Source organism: Mustela nigripes, chromosome 12 (genome assembly GCF_022355385.1).
Source record: "Mustela nigripes isolate SB6536 chromosome 12, MUSNIG.SB6536, whole genome shotgun sequence".
NCBI classification, from domain to species: Eukaryota; Metazoa; Chordata; class Mammalia; order Carnivora; family Mustelidae; genus Mustela; species Mustela nigripes.
In genome coordinates, this window is record NC_081568.1 from 137,848,883 (window position 1) to 137,873,118 (window position 24,236).

General features: G+C 36.0%; 1 protein-coding gene across 1 annotated transcript in view; it reads right to left on the bottom strand.

Moving 5' to 3' along the window:
- Positions 1-713: 713 nt before the first annotated feature.
- SRFBP1 (serum response factor binding protein 1) overlaps positions 714-24,236 on the bottom strand; it is a 53,134-nt gene continuing 29,611 nt past the window's right edge. Inside the window, exons 3-7 of the mRNA XM_059418439.1 lie at positions 23,471-23,542; positions 8,109-8,190; positions 6,399-7,104; positions 4,837-4,874; positions 714-1,253 (exon numbers count right to left, since the gene is read on the bottom strand). Coding sequence (XP_059274422.1) covers positions 1,069-1,253; positions 4,837-4,874; positions 6,399-7,104; positions 8,109-8,190; positions 23,471-23,542 — 1,083 coding nt within the window. The 3' untranslated portion in view covers positions 714-1,068. The remainder of the gene's footprint in view (positions 1,254-4,836; positions 4,875-6,398; positions 7,105-8,108; positions 8,191-23,470; positions 23,543-24,236) is intronic.

Below are 24,236 nucleotides of genomic sequence, written 5' to 3' on the forward strand. Positions count from 1 at the left end.
ATTTTTCTTTCACTTTTCCTGTAATAATTTTTCATAATTAAAATTTAATTGAAATTAATTTTGCATAATTTAAAAGACAAAAGTAGAAAAAAAATTCTGCTTTCAACACAGTAAAAATAATTTCTTCTGTATAATCTCTTGAATTCCATTGCTCTGGTTATCTATATTCTGAAGCTCTTGAAAATGACAGAAATGATTCTCCACAGCTTATGAAATCCTGCAAACAAGGGGGGTTTCCCTGCCATTAACAGTAAGATGGAATTTAGTTATCTTTGTTTAGTTAACCAAGAACACTTAATTTCTTCCAGAGAAGTGAAAGCGAAACATCTGCAAGGATTTTTAAAATCCCATTTTCCTTTGAAATAACAGTACTCCATAGAGGGTATTTCCTTCCTCAGTGAGTCATCTCATCACAGCATTCAGTTATCTGGAAATGCTTCTTCAATCATACCTCCTTCAGAGTTCACCCTTTTGAATTCTAATCCATGATTCCACACAAAAATGTTTCTATAAGTACATGGTCAAGTAACTGTATGTTATACATTCTTGATTTAAATAAATATTTCCATGCAGTGACATTTATAACAAATTACTGGTTGTGTTGTTACATGTTGCCGCATGTTTCCTAAAAGACAGAGACATAATTCTGAAATCAAAAACTGCCTGGCATCTATTTTAAGATAGACAAAAAGTAGACCATAAATAATTACAAATAAAATAAAAATATTTGTTAATTTATTATCTCTATACCCATATAAAAGTTACTATCTTAGTTTTGCTAAAAATAACTTTCAGCAAAGGTGATCTCTTTTAAATTACTACAATTTCCTCATATTTTCCATTATTATTTTAATGTGTCTTCTCAAAATTTATTTTCAAGGCAAGACAGAGTTAAACCTGTGAAATACCCTTCATGTTAAACAAGAATGAGGAAATCTGAGATAGCTATAATCTAAAAATTCTTTCACACAGGTAACAGCATGGGTATATTAATACTTGATTTGAAGTAGGCTTATGGAAACATAACTTTAATAATGGGCTGGTTCACAAAATGAGGTACTATACTGATCAATCATCAAATGTAATTTTTTTCCCCTGAAACACAGCAATTTTAGATTGCTGTTCTTTTCGCCTCCTGCTTGCTTCCCACGAAGGATGAAGAGGCAGCTGTGATTGCTGTTTTGTATCTGGAAATCCTTTTTGTGTACTCTTATTAAACAGATTCTTGAGCTGAGGTTCATTCTGCTGAAAACCTGGGAGGAGAAAGCAACAGCAGTGAGAAAGAACCATATACCTACAGAGCATGTAAGAGAAACAGACTTCATTTTCTCACATCAGTATTTAAGGAAGGAATTTAGTTTTACTTAAACTGAATACATCACAGTTTAAAAATCTAAGTCCAACAGGGAACACTGTGAAATTGAAATATACGTATCAATAGACAATTCTGGGACACATGCTTTCTATTCTATCATCTTTCTTCCCAATCTTTTAAACAGATGTTTGTTGTCTGTCTCCTAATATATTTTGTGCTATCTTATTTACATTTGCAGTAAGAAAGAAAGAATGCAGACGACATGGGAGGCCAAAAAAGTCCCAAAAGGGCATCTTATATTTTCAAAGGAATATCATCATTAGCTTAAGATAACTGTATATGGAGCAGATGTAGCCAGAAAATTAACATGTATTTACTAAGATATTGGATTTGACGACACTGATGGGAGAGATGTATTTTTAAAGGGCTACTAATTAAGTCCATTGCCTTCTATTACTAAACATAAAATTATCATAAATTACCAAATTTACTCAAATAGAAGACAAGATTCTTTTCCAATCACAAAATTATCTACCAGATCAGAATTGGATGTTATAAGATACTTTACACTACATTATTTTGAACAATGAAATAGTGTTTGGGAGAGACACATCAGCCAGAAAACACATGAAACAATACACATTTATAGAATCAGGGGGAAAAAGGGGAGACAAAAATATAGATTTTTTTTTGAAGTAGTCCTAGGTATGCATACGTTCTCCACTGCAGGTAAGAGTGACACTCACTGTCAAAAGTCTTTTGACAATCTTCTTAAAAAGCCAATGTCATAATGTTATGCAAACAAATGCACACGGTTTGGGATAACATTTCCAAAATATTATTGTACAAGGAATTAAAAATGTCCTGAATCTTGTACAAATCACATGTGATCTACAAACCTCATATAATACTCAGGACGGTTCTAGTAATGAAGAACCAAGAATTTAAATGTTAAATCAATCTGTCGCATAAAAAATAGGATTCAAATAAGGCAGGATTCTAAATTAATATATTTTATATAATTATGGAAAGTAAACTGATATGTGCAAACAAACTGATAAATACTATAAATATATAAGCTAAGCAAAAAATAAAAACCCTTTTATCACTTGGGTCTCCTTACAGGAAAAACATGGGAATGCCTGAAGTTTACAGTTTTCCAGCTGATGAATATAGGTCAGTGAGGCAGACTGCCATGTGCCTGCCAGACCTAGTTTTCTTTTCCTACTTGGTGCACAACCTGGATGCATTGCCCATCCTGACTACAGTTAGATGAGGCCACATAACTGAGTTCCAGCTAATGGCATAAGAACAAAAGACCTGCCTATAAACACCTCAGGCTTGATCCTTTAATCCTCTCTCTCTGCTGGTAGGGATGACAGCAAACTCCTGGAGGCAAAAGATGGAAGAAGTACAAGGAGCTGACAAACAGTGAGGAATGAGAAATGCATCAGTAGGATGTGGTAGTTACTTGTTAAAGCATGCTGTCTACTATAGAGAATACCAAAGTGGTACTTGGAAGAAGGATACAGCCATAAAAACAGCATACAAATTTGGCAGTGGCTTCATAGTTCAGTGGTAGGTGGCAAGGAAATGCACACTTTAGGTTGCAAAGTGTACATGCCTCTTATGCTAAAAAACTGGGTGGCCAGTAAGAATTTGGGGAGCAGGCTATGAGCCTATGGAGTTTGCAGCACGAGAATAAGCGGATGGAAAAAATAAAAAATTAGTGTACTGATGGCTCTTTGGCAATGGACTAAAATCAGAGAAAGAACTGGCCAGCGCACAGGCAGAAACTGAAGGGAACAGGGTGTCCAGATATTTGGGAAGTAAGGTTCAAAAAAGCCTCTGGACTTCAAACAGTAAGAGATAAGACTGAGAAAGATTTTAAGCAGGAAAGGTCTATGGAGATCCAGCCTCTGAGCAGAGTTACAAGTCAAGTATAGTCTTCTCAACCAAACCTGAGAATCTTAATACAGCAGATATTGAATGATGGTGGGGATAGGAAAGAAATACCCTCAAACACAAAGAAGGCAAGTTTGAGAACAGCTCTATAGGAAAATTGTTGGTGTGGTCACTAGCTCATGGATGGACTAAATGGAAACCAAGAAATCAGAAATCCATTACATTTCTGAGAGACCTGTGTTGTGGAAGAAATCCTACATCTGGGCTGAAAAACTCTCTTGACTATTAAAGACTTCGAACTATCTTTAGGACCATGCGTTTTTACCAGTCACTTGGGGAAACTCCAAAGGAAATTATACCAAATGTCCACTTAAGATGTGCCCATGGAACACAGACCTCCCCAGATCACAGTCTGAAAACATAAAGAACAAGGGATAACGAAGTTCCTGCAGATTGTTCACACTTTCGTTCAGGTAGCAGACATGTTATGTACCTCCCAATTTTCCCTTAACTGAATGGGAGTTTGTATTATGGTTACCTTGTCTCTGATCTGCCACTAAATAAATATTTGATATGAGCTGGGGACAGGCAGTCTGTCTTAGTGACCAGGTCATCAAATTTTGAGCAGTCACATCTGGGAGACTGGATGGTTTAAGTATTACATCATTGGTGGATGATGCTGGGCTTTGAGCTTGGATGCAGGGACTGGGTGGGACTATGAGCCGGCTTCCTTGGGAAGGAGATAAAAATGTGCTCTGTGTGGGAGGGACAGTGAAATGAGCACCTGGTGAGAGAAAGGATAGTCACTGGCAGAGAGTTATGTGTTTAAGTAATTCAAATTCCTTTTTCCTTCTAACCACACACTTAGATTGCATTTCTTAGCTCCTTTGTGGCTAGATGATGTCATATAATTGAATTCTGGCTAATAAAACGTGAGTGGGCAGAACTGATTCCTGCCACATTCAGACCTGGCCCATGAAAACCTCCTGCAAAATTGTCCATGTACTATTCCCTTCTGGAGGACTATCTGGAAACTGTAGGAGGAAGGAGCTAAAAGATGAAAAGGAGCTTGATTCCTGAATTACTACATGAAACACATCCCCTTTGTCAACTCACAGTGGACTGTGATGCACATGAAAAATATATTTTTATTATTTTAAGCCAGTGAGAGTTTGGAATTCTGTATATAAGTCAGCCTACCCAAATATATGTAATGTGATTTGTTATGAATTAATGTGAAAATCCTTTGATTTTATACTGAACTTAGAAAGTAACATACTTGTTACTGAGTATTTAATGGCATGATGCTAAGATATAACTTAAAGTTGTATTTAAAATGTAAGAAATGTACTAGTTTAGTTAAAGATAAATCAAATAGACCCAATATTTCCGGGTAAGTTTTGCTTAGGTCTTTCATACTAGTAGTAGACAGGTAAAAACAAATACGCAAGCAATTAAAATTTAAAAATTATACTGATAATTGAAAGATCTTCTTGTCCCCTTCCTATGGGTACATATTTCATTCAGGCTATTTAGCAACCAAAACTTTTCATCCTTCTAGTCTGGCAAAGCATTAGTCAATTTCTTATCAAGGTCAGGCAGCTATTAATACATACCTGGGGTTTTGTTTTTTGGAGCCTGTTCTCTGTAATTTCTAAAAAAAGAAAAAGATCATTAGAACTTGAAAAAGATAATTGACCTTAAGAAGATAACGTTAAAAACAAAAAACAAAAAACAAAACAGGGATAAAACTCACTCAAAGGACTAATGAACTCCCTCATCCCACCAGCAATCAATAAAAAATGATAAAACCCGAGGTTTTAGTTGTATCAAAGTCTGTGAGACCCCATCAATACTGCAGAAACATGGGACTTTCCTTCTCACCATCCTTACAGGGACTTCTGGTCATAAAATATCCTATCTTGGTTACTTGAGTCTACTCTTGAGGACTATACAGACAAAGAATTTCAAGTCTTCTTAAAGGAGGAAGAGTCACATATTACACAAATTCATTTTGTGGGAGATGGGAGAGCAAAATGGTGTGTTATTCTCAAGTGAGGAAAAAAAAATGGAGCCTTCTGAAGCATGTTTGGGAGACATAAAAATTTTTTAAATTAATTTTAAGGTTTCAGATATGGTTTGCATCTTTTCCATACTCTTTGGAAAATGTATACATCATGTGTTTCTATTCTATTAAAAATTATCCCTGACTTACACATAAATAGAAAAAAGTTTTCTGAAGAAGGTGGCTATTACTGAAGAAATTAGCTAACCATATTTATCCTAAAATGTGAAAATATTCCCTCCCAGATTAGAGCTACAAATGAAATGAAACCTATTGGTTTTTAACAGAAGAGCTGAGGAAGGTGGTAGTTAGGGACGCCTGGGTGGCTCAGCTGGTTGAGCTGCTGCCTTCAGCTCAGGTCATGATCCCAGGGTCCTAGGATGGAGTCCTGTATCGGGCTCCTTGCCAGGTGGGGAGCCTGCTTCTCTGTCTGCCTCTGCCTGCTTGTGTGCATACTCTCTCTCTCTGACAAATAAATAAATAAAATCTTAAAAAAAAAAAAAAGGTGGTGGTTAACAACAGGGACAGAGACGGCAACATTACCAGATATAAAGGAGTCTGGAGAAACTTGCGGTTAGAGCAAACTGTATATACTGTTTATATACAGTATACACTGAATATACTGTACATATTGTATACATACTGTATATACTGAATATATATATTCAGTATATACTGAAACAGCAATCACAAGGAAATGACTGATGTTTACAATAATGGCCAGCAGTTATCAAGAAAAGGAAAAAAAAAGAACCACCATTCTTTTCAGAAAGTTCTGTTTAAAGAGTAAGATATGAGATGTTTTCAAAAGGTTTTCAGCAAAAGCAAACTCAAAGTTTGAAAACTTTGACAATCAGAAGAATAAAATGAAATTTGCTAGACAAATTATTTAACTACAGGACTGATGTGGCACTGCTATATGTGTATTTGCATATACTATCCAAGTATAAAGTTTGAAAGGACCAAGTCTAAACACAGGATGTGTTGTATAAACTACATGTACATATGGGAGAGATTCTCTTCTGCCATTACTAGGATGTGCAGATATTTCTTATCTTCAAAAAAAAGTTAAAAACGAACAATTATTTCAGGATAGAAAAAAACAACTCTTACCTTCTAGAATTTTTAGATCCTGATAAAGAATGGAAAAACACAGACTCAAACTTCCTTGATTCTGTACTTGGCTTGTTTATGTCATTTCTCATACTCTGATGGGTTTCGAGTCTATCTTCCTCAGGTAACACTTTTTGTGGAGGCTTTTGTTCCTTAACTGAAGAATGGCAACTACTTTCCTTCTTTCGTGTCCTCCTGACTTTCCCAATGAAGAAGTCATCACCACTGTCACTCTCCTCAGACATGGAGGACTGTTTGTAAAACCTTTCCTCTGTGCTATCATCAAAATACTCCTTTTCTTCTTGTAATTCTTCTCCATCACTGTTATCATCAAGGGAGCTACTGGACTCTTTCCCTTTTTTGATTTTACTTAAGGTTTTCATTTTTGGGTCAGCAGGTATCTTCCGGGGCTCAGAAGAAACTATACCAGCCCTTTCAGAAGGCTTTGATGGAGAATTGGGAAGGTCTACAGCATTGGGTCCATGTTCCATCTTGGTTCTTTTTTCTTTTGAATTTATTGGTTTCTTTGCCAATATTTTGGCTTCTTTCTCTTTTTGCTCACTGATAATAGTTCCTTCATGCTGTAACTTACTGGCATCATCATTTGAACACAAAGTGTCCTTGGAATGATTTTCTTCTAAAGCAGTCTCTGATGATTTAACTTCAACAACATTTTGTCTTGCATCTTTAAAGGCTTTGACAGCAGCTACAACAGAAAAGCACATGATTTGTTTCATCATTAAAACAAATAATACAAAACATCACCACTTCAGTACAGTATTTATTAAATTATTTGCAAACACTTAAGAGGATAACTACAATTAGATTAAATATATATCACAGGTCTGAACTCACAAAAGAATTTTACTGACTTCAAAAACCGAACTTGGAAGAAATGCTCAGAAGTATTCAACTTAAAACTCTTAAAATTAACCATCCTTTCAGGCCTTGAAGCTACGAAAAATAGTAAAAACTTCACTTGAGGGGCGCCTGGATGGGTCAGTGGGTTAAAGCCTTTGCCTTCAGCTCAGGTCATGATCCCACGGTCCTGGGATCGAGTCCCACATCGGGTTCTCTGCTAGGCAGGAAGCCGGCTCAGCCCCCTCCCCCCCGCCCTGCCTGCCTCTCTGCCTATCAAATAAATAAATAAAAGTCTTAAGAAGAAAAAAAAGGAAAGAAAAATGGACACATCTTAAAAAAAACCTTCACTTGAATATAAATAAATAAAATTAAATGGCAACTTTAATTTCTTTAGCAATAACATATTGATATGATTATGGTACATTATAAACTATGTTTTCAGACATAAAAACATATTCTAATCTGTGACAGTAACATTTAATTCTTTCAACACAGATTATTTTCACACATGAAAATTATGTGACTAAGTGGCAATATCAAAAGCAATACATGCATTACATCAATATTTAGCAAATCAATTATATTCAATATTACCATGAATGTGTTATATATAATATAAATGTTTTCAGATATTAAAACTTAGGTTCTAAGAACACAGATTTAATTAGACTTCATATAACTTCCATATTTTTAGGCACCTTGCCACATTTAAAAATATTTGAAGGAGGTATTTATAAAAGGTTCTCAAAACAAACAAAAAAACTCCCAAAGAAATAAAGTAGCCATGTATTCAAAGTCATATACACAAGTGCATTTAAGTACATGCCTTAAAAGTCATTTAATACAAACCTTTTAGCACATCTATTTTTTTCTTCAGAAGAGGATGCATTGCTAGTCTGGCAACTGCTCTTTCAGCTGCAGTGGAATCAGGCTGCAAATTGAAACAACAAACATGGGAATAAAAACAAAAGAGTGCTATTAAGTGAATAAAAGAAAATGTATCATAATTTTTAAAAATGAGAGTTAGGAAACAGGAGTTTGATACTATTCTCATTAGATAAGTCACTTGTATAATCTATGATAAAGAAAAAGAAAACTCATAATGCAAAATACAACTGCCCCTGAAATAAATTAATTTGTCATGTAATCAACCGACAAATATTCTTCAGGGTCTTAGTATCTTTCCAGAATTCTGGAAGGCGCCCTGTGAGATATATAAAAAATGCAATATGACTTGTGTTTTCAAAGAGGTTAAATTATCTAGTTAAAAAGACTAAATATGAATCAAAAAACATGAGAGTGCTCAGCTGGGTGATACAATTGGTAACTACTGTAATGTTTCAAAATTCCAGTTAATAGAGATGTAAATTATCTGGTGTTAAATATTTGTATTTTGAAAGTCTAGTATCTCTACTGTATTTTCAGAACCTTCTACCAACGCTTGGCTAAGAGCGAACACTTCATAAATATCTGATGATGACTGAATTGGGACTGATTATGTATTTATTATATTTATGAATATAGAAAATTCTTGATTTGGGATAATTTCTTTAAGTATCTTCTGTGGGCTGACAACTTCTAAATTTCTAATCGCTACTCTAACTTGAGCTCAAGGCTTGTATATGAACCTCCTACTTGACATACTAAAAACGAATTTTTTTTTTTTTAGTAGGCTTCATGCCCAGTGTAGAGTCCAACAAGGGACTTTAACTCATGACCCAGAGATGGAGACCTGAGCTGAGATCAAGAGTTGGATGCTTAACCCACTGAGCCACTCACCCCGAGAATTCTCTGATATCCTCTCAAACTTACTTCTTTAGTCTTTCCTATATTACTATGTGTAATTTCACATTTGTTGGTTGCTGAGGACTAAAACTTTTAAGAATTCTTCTATCACATTTCTCCTCCTTCATGGCTCACTATCAGTCCTTTAGCAAATCTTGTGGATCTAAATGCAAAACTATGTTCAGGACCAGTCATTTCTTACGACTTCTACTCTTAGAACTTTTGACCAATTCACTAACATGTCTCACCCGCAGCACCTATGTGTTACATTCAAACTTGGTCACTTGCTCCCCCACTCCTGATTTTCCATAGAGCATCACAATGAGTTTTTAAAAAGGTAGCCAGATTAAGATATGCCATTCTCTGTTCTTCTTTAAGCTTTACTGCCTTCTGATGTTTAGGCTATGTCACTGTAAGCTCTTCTTTCCACACTGTACTCCCCAATATATACATGATCGATCATCTCTTATTATTCACATATCTCCTCACATGGTATCTGACCAACACTTCCCATAACTCTTTATCTACTTATCACTTAACATCGCATGCCAGCACAGATACTTTCCCATCTATGAGGCAGGGGCTCTGTTTTCCTCATTCCTATAGACCTAGGGCTTGGAACAATAAATGGTAACAATCTGCATTCAATAAATATCCCATAAAACAAATGAATACATGTCAGTGTGTGTGAAAATAGAGCTGTCAGCTTCAAGTGTCTTTATTTTAAATTTCTCTTCACTGTTAATAGCCCACTATAAAACTTTTTTCCCTCCTAGTAATACAAACGTGAGGACATTAGTAAATACAAGATGACAGTTGTCTGAAGTTTACTGTGTTTGGAGGGCTTATCTAGGCAATGTTACCCAGAGAATAACTTCTTTAAATTATATCTGTGGTCTAATTACCTTGTATATTAAAGAATATCCCTCTAAAATTTATATCCAACTACAAACTCAGAATGTACCTTACATGGAAAGAGGGTCTTTGCAGAGATAATTAAAAGGCAGATATGCTGGATTAGTGTGGCCATCAATCTAATATAACTGATGTCCTCATCAGGGGGACACTTGGATATAGGCACAGGGAGGGAAGAAGGCTGAGGCAGAGACTGCAGTTATCTTGCCAAAAGCCATGGTTCACCACAAGTTGGAAGAAGCAAGGAAAGGTTTTTCCCTAGAAACTTTCGAGGATCTTAGCCCTACTGTCATCTTGATTTCAGATTTCTAGCCTCTTGAAACATGACAGAATACATTTTGTTGTTTTAAAGCACCTAAGTTTGTGGTACTTTAGCAGCCTTAGGGTAACTATAAACTTTGATTTTCTTAGGCTCTTAGATATATATTTTTTAAAGATTTTATTTATTTATTTAACAGAGCGAGAGCGAGCGAGAGAGAGAGAGATCACAAGTAAGCAGAGAGGCAGGCAGAGAGAGAGGGGGAAGCACGCTCCCCACTGAGAAGAAAGCCCGATGCAGGGCTCAATCCCAGGATCCTGAGATCATGACCTGAGCCCAAGGAATATATTCAACCCATTGAGCCACCCAGGAACCCCAATTAGGCTCTTCGATATTGCCTCTGTTTAATCTTGTCCAAGAAACGTAGGCCATCTGGAGACTATTCAGTATACACAGGATTAAGATAAGCCTTTGCTTCTTCAATACCTTGTGGGGTTTCCTGAAGTCCAATACGGGACTTCTTACCTATTTCATCTCCCTTGGAGATACATGAGAAAATCTGGGAAGAAAACCTAGTGCGGGTACCCTAAGTCACTCAGTAACAAGATGGGCTGCTGAACATATAAGTCAAATATGTATGATTTAGTTTTATAGGGTGTATATTAAAAGCTGTAACACAGAACCCCTGATGAGGGACATTACTTTTCATGCTGGAAAGGCCAACATGATAATGAAAATCAAGGATTAGGAGCGCCTGGGTGGCTCAGTGGGTTAAACCTCTGCCTTTGGCTCAGGTCATGATCCCAGGGTCCTGGGATCGAGCTTGCATCGGGCTCTCTGCTCAGCGGGGAGCCTGCCCCCCGGCCCTGTCTCTCTGCCTACTTGTGACCTTTCTCTCTGTCAAATAAATAAGTAAAATTTTACTTAAAAAAAAGAGAGAAAATTGAGAATCACATCAGAATGCTAGAGTCTACATGCTTCCAGAGAGAGAAAAAATTTACTAAAAAATAAATAAATAAAAAAAATCAGGAATCAAAATTGGAGGTCAAAGATAATTGAATAAAAATTCTGTAGGAAAATGATCCCTAAATTAGGGAAGAATAAAAAATACTTCCCGACATGCAAGGTTTAAAAAAGCTTACATCTGTTGAGCCTTTCTCCTTAGAAGGTACTAGCTCCATAAAGTAAAGAAGGATATAAAGGACGAGGAATGTATGGGATATAAGAAATGGGAGATGCACGATGATAAGGAGATTTAGAATACCTGGTGTATCAAACAACTTTTCTTTTTTTTTTTTAAGATTTTATTTTATTTTATTATTTTTTTAAAAGATTTTATTTATTTGACAGAGATCACAAGCAGAGAGGCAGGCAGAGAGAGAGGAAGGGAAGCAGGCTCCCTGCTGAGCAGAGAGCCTGATACGGGGCTCCATCCAGGACCTTGGGAACATAACCTGAGCTGAAGGCAGAGGCTTTAAGCCACTGAGCCACCCAGGTGCCCCAAGATTTTATTTATTTGAGAGAGAGAGCACAAACATGCACGAGTGGGGTGAGGGGCAAAGAGAGAGGGAAAAGTGGGCTCTTCCCTGAGCAGAGAGCCCCATGTGGGGCTTGATCCCAGGATCCGGAGATCATGACCTGAGCTGAAGTCAGACCCTTAACCAACTGAGCCACCCAAGCATCCATGGTGTATTAAACATCTTCAGAGATTTCAGTAACTGAAGAGCAGTTTGGTTTTACACGAGAGAGAAGACAGGAAACTACCAAGGAAAAATAAACTATAGGAAACAAATATTGTGCAGACAAGGAAAAATAATCATCACTCACAACATGACTCCTAGTCAAAATGACAAAATCACTAAATGCTCATCTAATCTGAATTTGACCCAAGTGCCTTAGGAGGATGGAAGGGGTAAGGAAGGTACATACATGACAAAAGGTCCGGAAGAGGAAAGAGATCTAAATGCTTATAAACCATCATAGGAAGTCAATAGCTAATACTTAAAATATACTAATAGTGACATATTAATGTGTGGAGTAAAATCCCCTGAAAACCAACTGAAGTTCAAAGTCAGGAAGTATTAATGGAGAACTGTCATTTTCACAAAAAAGTCTTGTAGAAATACTTGACTCTCAAAACTGGTGGTTCGCAAACTGGCTCATGGGCCAGTTCTCACCTGCTGCCTGTTTTTTAAAATAAGGTTTCAACGAAACACAGCAAAATTCATTCATTTACATACTGTCTACAGCTCTACTATGTCACACAGCAGAGTTGAGTAGAGGTGACAGAGAATATATGGCCTGCAAAGCCTAAAATACTTATTATATACAGAATTACTTTACAGAAAAAGTGTGACACCTGCTCTAATAATATACAAATAGAATCCCTGGTGGGCGTAAACTAAAAAATTAGGAAAAAATACAAAGTAAATTTCTGGCAGGTTCATGATGTTCTAAAGTTAAATTTAAAACAAACACATGGGGTGCTGGAGAGGAAAAGGGAGTTGGGGGAAATTGGAGGGGGAGACGAACCATGAGAGACTTTGGGCTCTGAGAAACAATCAGGGTTTTGGAGGGGAGGGGAGTGGGAGGTTGGGTGAGCCTGGTGGTGGGTATTAATTAAGGAGGGCACATATTGCATGGAGCACTGGGTGTGGTGCACAAACAATGAATTCTGAACAGTGAAAGAAATTTTAAAAAACCCTCAAAAAACCCCCAAACCAAAAAACAAACAAACAAACAACAGGGGCACCTGGGTGGCTCAGTCAGTTGAGCCTCCAACTCTTGGTTTTGGCTCAGGTCATGGTATGGGGTTATGAGACTGGGTCCCTTGTCAGGCTCTGTGCTTCACATGAAGTCTGCTTGAGATTCTCTCCCCCACTCCCTCTGCCCCTACCCTTCCTCAGATGTGCTCTCTAAATAAATAAAATAAAATATTAAGAAGAAAAAAGAAATAAAACAAAACACTATCACAACAGACTTTTGTTGCCATATCAAAGCAACAAGTTATAGTCTTAAAGCATTAACTGTTTTTCCTAAATGGTGACACAACTTGAGATAAAATTTGGTATTCAGTGAAAAAGCAGAATGTTTTAATTGCCAGGACTTACTTATCTCAGTAGACTTAAATGTAAAAATAATGACAACAATACCAATTAGTTCTGAGAAATATACAAGTCCCAAGAGCTTGCCCACCCCCCACCTTACAAAGAAAAAGAAGACCCTCCAACAGCAGCTGTTACTCCTTAACTGCTTCTTTCACTGACTGTATTTCCACTTTGTAGCTACTAATAACTCACCTCAGAGATAATCCCTAAAATATGAACAACTGTATTTGTAAAACAGATAAACTAGAAAATAACTGTTCTAATCATAAGCTGATTTCACATCTTTTGGATAAGAAGTTATGGGAATCCTAAATAATTTGACTGTGCTCATAAAAAATTGTTCGAAAACATAACTACTATTGTTCCAAATCTCTGCTTTGACAACTTATTATTATATTTTTTATTTTTTAAAGGATTTTCTTTATTTATTTTATAGAGAGAGAGAGACAGCATGAGAGGGGAGGTCAGAGAGGAGCAGACTCCCCATGGAGCTAGAAGCCTGGTGCAGGACTTGATCCCGGGACTCCAAGATCATTACTTGAGCTGAAGGCTGTCACTGAACCAACTGAGCCATCCAGGCGCCCCTTCTTTGACAAGATATTAAAAGCTCTGATGAACTGTGTATTCTTTTTCCCAGAGCTAATTACATCCCATCATCCTAGATGTAAGAAGGTTTAGAAGACCACTGGTAATACTTGCATGTTTAGTGCTGACTCTAAGTAAAAACTATTTTGTTAAGAATCATTTTATCATCAAGTTTACTTAGCAATGTCCTGGAAGATATCCCAGAGTAACTGTGACTCAGGGCTCTGACTTCAATAAATTCTATTTTTTAAAAAAAGGCCCTAGAATAGGATTTATAATTCTAAAATTATGTTATTACTCTAATAAATGAAGACATCATTATGCTTGGATGTTGTCTGCCTTCCCTTTTAACTGTGCTTTCATACTGCAACCTTCATGGAGGACTTAACTTGAAGAGAATATCAGGTTAACAACAAGTTAAGATTGATTTTTAAAAAAAGGTCATTGCAGGGCGCTTGGGTGGCTCAGTGGGTTAAAGCCTCTGCCTTTGGCTCAGGTCATGGTCCCAGGGTCCTGGGATTGAGCCCCACATCGGGCTCTCTGCTCAGCAGGAAGCCTGCTTCCTCCTTTCTCTCTGCCTGCCTCTCTGCCTACTTGTGATTTCTGTCTGTCAAATAAATAAATAAAATCTTAAAAAAAAAAAAAGGTCATTGCATAACACCAGGGGTGCCATCACAATGGGAGTGTGCAGCATAGAGCTTATGCATCCATATGTAACAGTACTGAGTTCAAAGAACATAAAAGGCCTGAATTTACAAGCTATACAGATATATACAATTAAGCAGTTACTAATCAGGTATAATTACTTAATAATTTAATATCAAGAATTATATAAACCCCAGCTTTACTTTTGTAATTAAATGCAATTTGTGTGTGTGTTTAAAAAAGCAGTAAATGTCATCAGTAAATAAAAATTATATTATTCTGTTCAAAGTGTTTTATTGCTAAGAGTACTTCCCCTCCCCCAACAAAGCCTTTTTTTTTAAAAAAAAAAAAAAGATTATTTATTTATTTATTTGAGAGAGAGAGAGAGAGAGAGAGAGAACAGAATGAGCAAGAACAAGAATGGTGGGGAGAGGCAGAGGGAGATGGAGAAGCAATATCATCAAAACCAATAAAATGCTTAGGGATAAATACAACAAAGAGAGATCTGTACACTGAAAACTGTAATACTTTAATGACAGAAATTGAAGAGGGCACAAAAAATCAAAAAGGGATCTCATGATTATGGATTGGAAAAACTGATATAGTTAAAATATCCACAATACCCAAAGTTATCTATAAATTCAAAATTATCGCTATCAAAATCACAATGGCATTTTTCACACATATTAAAAAAAATTCCTCAAATTTGTATGGAACTACAAAAGACTCCAAATAGCCACAACACCAATCCTGAGAAGGAACAAAGCTGGAGGCATTACACTTCCTAATTTCAAATGATAGTACAAAGCTATACTAATAAAAATAGTATGGCACTGACATTAAAACAGACATACACAGCAATGGAATAGAAGTGAGAGTCCAGGAATAAACAAATGCATATACAGTAAACTGCTATTTGACAAGAAGGCCAAGAATACTCGAAGGGGAAAAGAGAGTCTTTTCAATAAATGGTATTGGAAAAACTAGACACTGGTATGTCAAAGAATGAAACTAGATCCATATCTTACATGACTCAGTGAAATCAGCTTGAACTGGACTAAAAAACTTAAATGTGAGAGAAAACTCCTAGAACACTTAGGGGAAAAAATTCCCTGACACACTGGTCTTGGGAATGTTTTTTTGGATGTGACACCGACAGCACAAGCAACAAAAGCAAAAATAAAGAAGTGAGGCTACATCAAACTACAACTTTATTGCAAAACAAAAGAAACAACAACAAAGTGAAAAGGCAATCTATAGAATCAGAGAAAATAGTTGGAAACCGTATCTCAGATAAGGGGCTAATATCCACAATATGGAAGGAACGTATACAAGTCAACAGCAAGTAAATATAAAATCTCAATGGTGACTATGTAGAAAAGAGACTTATTCTCTTTCTTATCATTAATAAAGTTACCATTTATTATCTACTACAAAAATATAAAATCTGATTAAAAATGGATGGCGGTCTTGAGCAGATATTTTTCAAAAGAAGAAATGGCCAGAAGATACACGAAAAGAAGTGCAACATTACTAATCACTAGGGAAATGTAAATCAAAACCACAGTGAGACACTATTTACACTTGTTAAAATGGTTACTCTCAAACAAGAACTAACAAGTGTTGGCGAGTATGTGGAGAAAAGGGAGCCCTGCAGTACTGCTGCTGAGAATGCAGACAAGTACAGACATGAGGGAAAAAAGATGAGGTTCCTCAACAAATTATAACTAGAGCTACATATGAGCTAGCAATCTCACTTCCAGGTATACACCTGAAGGAAATGAAATCACTATCTCAAAGAGATACCACACTCACTGCAGTATTATTCATGATATCCAAGACCCAGAAACAACCAAGAGCCCACTGACAGATGAAATGAAAAAAGAAAACAAGGTGTATACACAAATACTCTTGTGTAAAAGAGTATTATTTAGCCACGAGAAAGAAAAAAATCCTTCCATACTCAACATGGATGAATCTGGTAGGCATTACTATGAGTGAAAGAAACAGAGAGAGAAAGACAAATACTGCATAGTATGATTTATACATGGAATCTAAAAAAACCAAACTCAGAGAGGCAAGAGCAGAATGGTGGTTGCCAGAGACTTGAGGTGGTAGTGGAGGAAATACAAAGACTTTGGTCAAAGGGTACAAATTTTCAGTTAAAAGATGAGTAAGTTCTAGAGATCGAACATTCAGTCTGGTGATTATAGACACCAATACTTCATTAAATACTTGAAAGCACCTAAGACAGTACATCTCATAGGCACTCACCACAAAAAATTGTAATTATACATATGGTGATAGATATGATAATTAAGATTATGGTAATATTTCATAACATATACGTGTATCAAACCATAAAGCTATATAATAACTTAAACTCACACAATGTTTGTTATATGTCAATTATATTTCAATAAAACTAGAAACAAAAAACACAAAAATTTTTACCAAAATACTTAATATATCAGCATCGTTAGGGCCAAAAAGCAAAGAAATACCTTCTCAAATTATCATTCATTCAGCATTCAGCTGGCAATCTATTTAACAATAATGTGGTCTTACAGATATGTGACAAACCTACTTTGTAGCATTATGATATTTGCGAATACATACTACTGCATGTCCTTATTGCTTCTAGTTTTTATAAACTGGAAATTTTGTTAAAGTTGGCTTACTCAACACCATCACCAAAGTCTTAGAGAACAACTATTCTTGTTATACTGAAACATGAACAATGTCATAGTCTTTTAAGAAAACTAAAACATCAACAGATAATACAGCAAATAAATGCCATAAAACTTGAGTATGCGAGGGCGCACAAAACCATTTTTTTGGCAAAATGAAACTGAACACGGAAAGGATAAGCCCTGTTATTTTTACATCTGCTACAATAAGGCCTTTGAAGGGGGTCAAAAATACATTACCAGAATGTTTGAACTTCAAGAGTCTATTAGAGAAATGGGGAAAAAAAAAAAAAAAGGGCAAGAGCCAGAGACAGTAGGTGAACTGCTTGAAGTCAGGCAGCTAATGGCAAAGCAACACTAATCTGAATGCAGAAACTCCTAGAAATTTAAGCCTCTTTCCTTTGCTAACCAGCAATCTTTGCAAATAGAATGCATTGTACAGATCTTCTTAAGATACATCTAGTTCTTCAAACTTTGTTTGATGCTTAATTGCTAGTTTTTTAAGTTAAATTTTATCTGTTCTTGATGGTCAGTTACTAATTTGCAAATCTGAGTAACTTACGATTTGTGGACTAGAAAAAATATTCTAATGGGGAAAAGCTGCAAATGGAAAAACTGTTAATGGCATGCTTTACAAATACTAAGGATTTCAGTTTTCATTCTTCAAGGACCAAAAAAAAGTATACATGTATTTCTTAAAATGTTTGATTTAATGGAATTTTTAGTTTAAAATATCATGTTTTATAAATGAAAACAATCATTTAAATAACCCTTATTTCTCCTAAGTAAACAATGTCAAATAAAATATTTTCAACTTGCTTGATTTTTTTCTTAACAAAGCAATTTGAAATCATTCAATGCATTTTTTTACTTCAAATTTTAACAAGAGGTAAAAGGGAACAAAGACCATTGATTTTATCTAATAATTAGACTAACAGTCTTATTTCCAGATTACCTAGCCATCTGGGAACAGAAGTGACAAATGACAGACGGGTTTCTGAATTCAGTCTTTCTCAAGCAGTTTTCTTCTAAAATTATTTGAGATAACTTTCTCTCATTCTGTGACTCATCTCCAAGCCCCCCCTTTCAAATCTCTTTGGAGAGAAATGAAATATAAGCATAAAAGAGAGCCTTGTAAAGTAAGTGGGAGGAGGTCTGAAGCTTTGGCTGTGCTTTGGGTTTTGGCAGCTGTCTGCTGTGTCTACAGTTTGCTTAAGTCTTTGGGCAGAGGGTAAGAACACACAAGAGTAAGCAGAGCAGAACCGGTCAAGAGACCTTTCGAATTCTTTACTCCTCCTTATTTCACTACTGCTCACCTTCCTGCCTCACTCACTTTTTCCCACTTTGTATTCACTGATGTTCATACGTATATAAACATGCCTAAATAAATGGTCTTACACATAAAGACACACACGGTCTTCACATAAGGACATGAACATCATCTTTTGAGGCTCACAATCTTGCTCTAATTTAAAAGGTTGACAAATGAACAATGAATTCATCCAAGACAGAATGTGATAAACTTCACTGGAAAGATGAAAAATGGGGGCACCTGGGTGGCTCAGTGAGTTAAGCCTCTGCTTCAGGTCATGATCTTAGGGTCCTGGGATCGAGCCCCAGATCAGGCTCTCTGCTAAGCAGGGAGCCTGCTTCTCCCTCTCTCTCTGCCTGCCTCTCTGCCTACTTGTGATCTCTCTCTGTGTGTCAAATAAATATATAAAATCTTAAAAAAAAAAGATGAAAAATGTTACAGAGGTTTACAGAAATCTGAATACAGTCATATACCTGAAATTAACAAAAATTGACTAAAGGCTAAGCATTCTCTATGAACACTTTTTACACCTGCATGAAAAAAGTCTTCATAATATTTGAGGGTATGAGGGAACCACAGCTTTCCTTATTTAACATTGACACAACATTTGCCATGGAAAATTCTCAGGAAATTGTGGTTTTCACACACCTCCAGTTTCTTCCATTTCAAATAAATTAAGTAAAAAAGAGGAAAACACCTCATCTTTTTATGGAAAAATTTTATTTTGGCATATGGGTATTTTTTATGAACACAAGCATTGGGTGTTCAATTCTGAAAAGAATCTTGAGAATGTACATGTGAATACAAACAACAGTCTAAAAATGAAAAAGCTCTCTTACATGCAGTGTTCCTTCCTGTGAAAAGCCGCCTACAACAACCTGACTCAGAGTGAACTGGTAGAGGCAGAATGCTGGGAGGAGTATTCTTAATTTTTATACTTCATTTCAATTCTAGTTTCACCTAAAGATATATGTGTCCATTTACTAAAAATAAGTAGGCAGGTAATAAGAAACAGTCCATTCAGCTGGATTAGAAGAACTCTGGCAACCTCTGGCTTAGAACCCACACTGAAGGCAACAGGAGACCTTTTTGCATTGGTTGGGTTCTTGTAATCCCTGAGACAACAGGATTCTAAAATGGAGTCTTACAAAATAGGGACCCACTCGAGCCTTTTCTCCTAAACCTTTGTTTTGTAGGCTGAGACCAGGGTTTAGACCTTAGATCTGTTATCTGCTAACGTCTGCCTATAGGTATATTTTTGACCTTCCTGGGCCAATATGTGCTTCATTAAATGGAGTTATCATCTTCCCTGAGAAAGCTAACATATATAAAGCACCTAATTGAGTCAGCAACTGTTAACAGATGTTCACAAATATTAATTTGCTTCCCCTTATCCAGCAGTTGTTTAATATACCTGTCTTATACTCCCTACTAGATTATATATTCCTCTGGAAAATATTGAGTTTCCTATTCCCTTTGTTATCGTCCACCAGGGCCTAGCTGATTGCTTCGTGTGCAACACGTTTTGAATTGAGAAGTTTCTGAAATCCTGGCCCCAGCTTTCTGGAAATGTCAAAATTCTCATTCTTCCACTCTCTAGCTTTCAACTTCCATCATACACACATTAGCTGCCTACTTAACCTTTCTACCCCTTTTCTACATTTGAAAATACTACACACACACACATTGTGTGCACATATGTGCAAATCAATGCTTTCTACATGAGATCACTGTTGTAAGATCAACTGAGATAAGAATGTGTATGGAAGAACTGTGCAAGCTGTAAGATATTACATAAATTATTTTGCTCTGCTCTGATCTGATCAACAGATAGCCTCAAATGTACAGAGCTCTATGTAACAGGCTTCATTTCTGTGAGGTTATCTTTCACTGAGCTCACTTCCTGTGACACACTGAAGAGCAATCAATCCTTTCTTCACAACAACACTGTTGCCTGCACCATTTTTTAGAGGTTTAATTTATTAGCAGGTTTTCAAACAGAAGAACCTGAATCTAATGGGAGAATATCCCAAATGAAATAAAACACCAACAAAATAGGTGAAATCAAATAGCTTTGGAGGAATCTGAAATGATTTTTTAAGCAGGGCAGTTTCCTTTGGCTTTAAATTCCTCCAGGGTTCCCTCAAGAACTTGGATGAAACAGAACTGTTTCTCCTTCCTCCCTCTCCAGCTTCCCTTCCTTCCTTGCTTTTGTTTAGAGGAAGGTATAAACAGCAGAAATGTAACCAGGTTTCACTTGACCCTTGACAGTGAGATCCTAAACTTCCTTTTTTAAAAAAAGATTTTTATTTATTTATTTTCCGAGAGCAAGAGCACACCAGCATGCGAGTGAGCATGAGCACAGGAAGAGGCAGGGGGAGAGCCAGAGGGAGAAGCAGGCTCCCTGCTCAGCAGGGAGCCCAACATGGGGCTGGATCCCAGAACCCTGGGTTCATGATCTGAGCCCAAGGCAGCTGAGTAACTGGATGAGCTAGCAAAGCGCTCCAAGATCCTAAACTTTTTATCTGAATTAGTATTAAAAATCTCACCCCTATAGGGCTCAGTCAGTTAAGTGTCCAACTGGATTTCAGCTCAGATCGCAGGGTTCTGAGATCTAGCCCTCTAGGCTCTGTACTTAGCAGGGAGTCTGATTGTCCCTCTTCTCCGCCCCCCAACTGCCTCTCAGGCCCTGCTCAGGCACCCGAGCACTGTTTCCCTAAAATAAATTCATTAAAAAAATTTTCATGACTACAAATCCTGTCATATGCAAATGAATTTACTAATATAAAATAATGATGATAAGCTAATACAGATGTTTGTTGCCCATTTTTTTTTCTGGATAAATGACATTCCACACTCTGGAAAGTTGAAGGAAGGGTTGTAAATGGAAGAAGATACCCTAAAAAACTGATTTTATAAATATTACACATACACTAATGTTAATCTTCCAAAGTGAAAACAATCTGGCAGAGAAGATGCTTTTCACTTGAACCATAAATTAAACATTAATGAATACCTTTAAAATTCAGCAACCTTTAGAAAGCTCAAAAATTTATTATGGAAAACTGATTTTTTAAAAAATATTTTATTTATTTATTTTGACAGACAGAGATCACAAGTAGGCAGAGAGACAGGCGGGGGCGGGGAGAGAGAGCAGAGAGCCTAATGGGGGCTCGATCCCAGGACCCTGAGATCACGACCTGAGCTGAAAGCAGAGGCTTTAACCCACTGAGCCACCCAGGTGCCCCTGATTATTATTATTATTTTTTTAACTCTCAAGATAAAAAAATTCTATAACATTTTTATTCCATTACTATTATATTTAACATATCATTATTTTGTCTGAGATACAGACCAAACCAGTTTAGTTTTAGTTTAGTTTTTCCTCTCTTTATGAAAAAATCCCTTGAAATAAGAATATTTACTGTAGAATTATTCTAGTACAAAATAAAGAAACTGTTGTAAAATCACGTTTGGGATTTAGTGTGGCTTTTCTCATCAGGACAATGGCACCAACAAGTTCTCCCTTGTATCAAACAAATAAAAACCTTTCATATTCTGGCTTTCTTAAAATGTTTTAAAATCTAACATGTCTCATATCACTTGCAGAAAAGTCAGTGCTAGTCTATAAAAACAAAGAATCAGAGCATCCTTTCCTCAGGGCGGGAATAGGCAAACTAACATCTATAGTTGGATATTCTAACATAAGGCTCTGGATAATCAATAAAATAAATAGGCAGAAAATCAGTAAAGATATAAATCACCTAAACAACACCAAAAACTAAGAGATCTACTTGACATTTTTAGGACACTGATGCCAAGAGAAAACATACTGTTTTTAAGTGCATATGAAATAGTCACCAATATAAGCCATTCTGGACTACAACACAAATAAAAATCATAAAAAGTCTGCTCATGGATCACAAAGGAAACAGTCATGAAAACACACCTAGAAGACCCCTTAACTGTTCAGAAATTAAACAACATACTTCTAACTACACCATGGTGAAATAGAAAGTTTCAAGGGAAATTTAAAATACTGTGAACTCAAAGAAAATGGAAATACAAAAAAAAAAAAAAAAGAAAAAAAAGAAAAGAAAAGAAAATGAAAATACAACCTATCAAATTTAAGGGTGCAGCTAAAGGAGTGCTTACATAAAGCAACTTTGCAACACTAAATGCTTGTTAGAAAAGAAACAATCTCTAAAATCAGTAACTGAAGTTTCCACATTAAGAAACTAGAAAAAAAAAGCAAAGTGGACATAAATGCAAGAAACATGAAATAATATACATTAGAGCAAATGCCAATGAATGTGAAAACAGAGAAGCAACACAGAAACATCCATTAATCCAAAATCCGCTCTTAGGCTGGAACTGTCCTATGTAGACATTAGCAAAGCAGGCAGAAATGAAAAAGGGGAAAATAGTAGGAGCAGGAGAACTGGGTAAAAGTCCCAACTGCCATTTGGTATACTTTTACTCAGCTCACTTCATTCTTTCTGACCTACAGTTCCCTCATTTGTAAAAAGAGGGTAAAAATAATCTTTCACAAGTACTAAGTACAGAGATTAAATGAAATAGTCATAAAAATTATTTGGAAAAAATAAAAATATTCTTTGTTATGATTATTAAAATTAACAAATGAATTGTTACTAACACACGAATGCCACATTAAGTTCAACATACATTTACGGACCTTGAAGGTGTGCTATCATAAGCAAAGCAAAATTCGTAAATTACCATAAAAATTTTTTTTGACGGCAATAACAGAGCTGAAGTGGGGAAAATCATCATATTCTAATAGTAACTGGGTTAAGTTTTTTTCTTCAAGGAAAAAGGTGGTAAGAAAAAGTTGGTCAACCATATAAAGAGGTAACTTTTTTTAAAAGAAAGTCAATCCATTGCAGACACACCTTTTTGCAGATTTTTTCAAAGCTGATATCATCACCGAGCGCAGATTTAGTTACTACATCAGGTTTCAATTCCTGTTAAAAAAAAAGGGGGGGGAGATTTTAGTTATGAGTTTAATCTTACTTACCTATTTATTTTTGTGGGAGAGGAGCATAGGGAGAGGTAAGAGAGAATCTTAAGCAGGTTTCATGCCCAGCATGGAGCCCTAGGTGGGGCTCTATCTCACGACCCTGAGGATCATGACCTCAACTGGAATCAAGAGTAGGATGCTTAACCGACTGAGCCACCCAGGCACGCAGTTATGAGTCTAATTTTAATGCACCATTCAGTATTTAATGCATCATTCATTATTTTAATACTTCCCATGTTTTGCTTTTATGAAATCTGATATTAAATAAGTTCTTAATTTTAGATGAGAACAACTTCAATCACATAGTATGAAATTATCATACTATGAAAAACCACAGCAAAATGAATTTAAGAGCTAATCCTCCTAGGACAAATACAATCAGATTCCATGGAAGCCAGCAAATTTCATGTGCCATGAAATTTCCAGCTTAGTAACAGTTCTTTAATGGAAATAAGATTAATATTACTCAAAATATTAATTTAAAACTTCTACATTTCAAAGAAAGTATTACCTTATTTTAATGACATTTCAGGACATTAGCAATTATATCATTTTATAGAGAAATGTCAAGATTTATAAAGAAATGCATACTTTTATTATTATTATTATTTTTTTTGACAGACAGAGATCACAAGTAG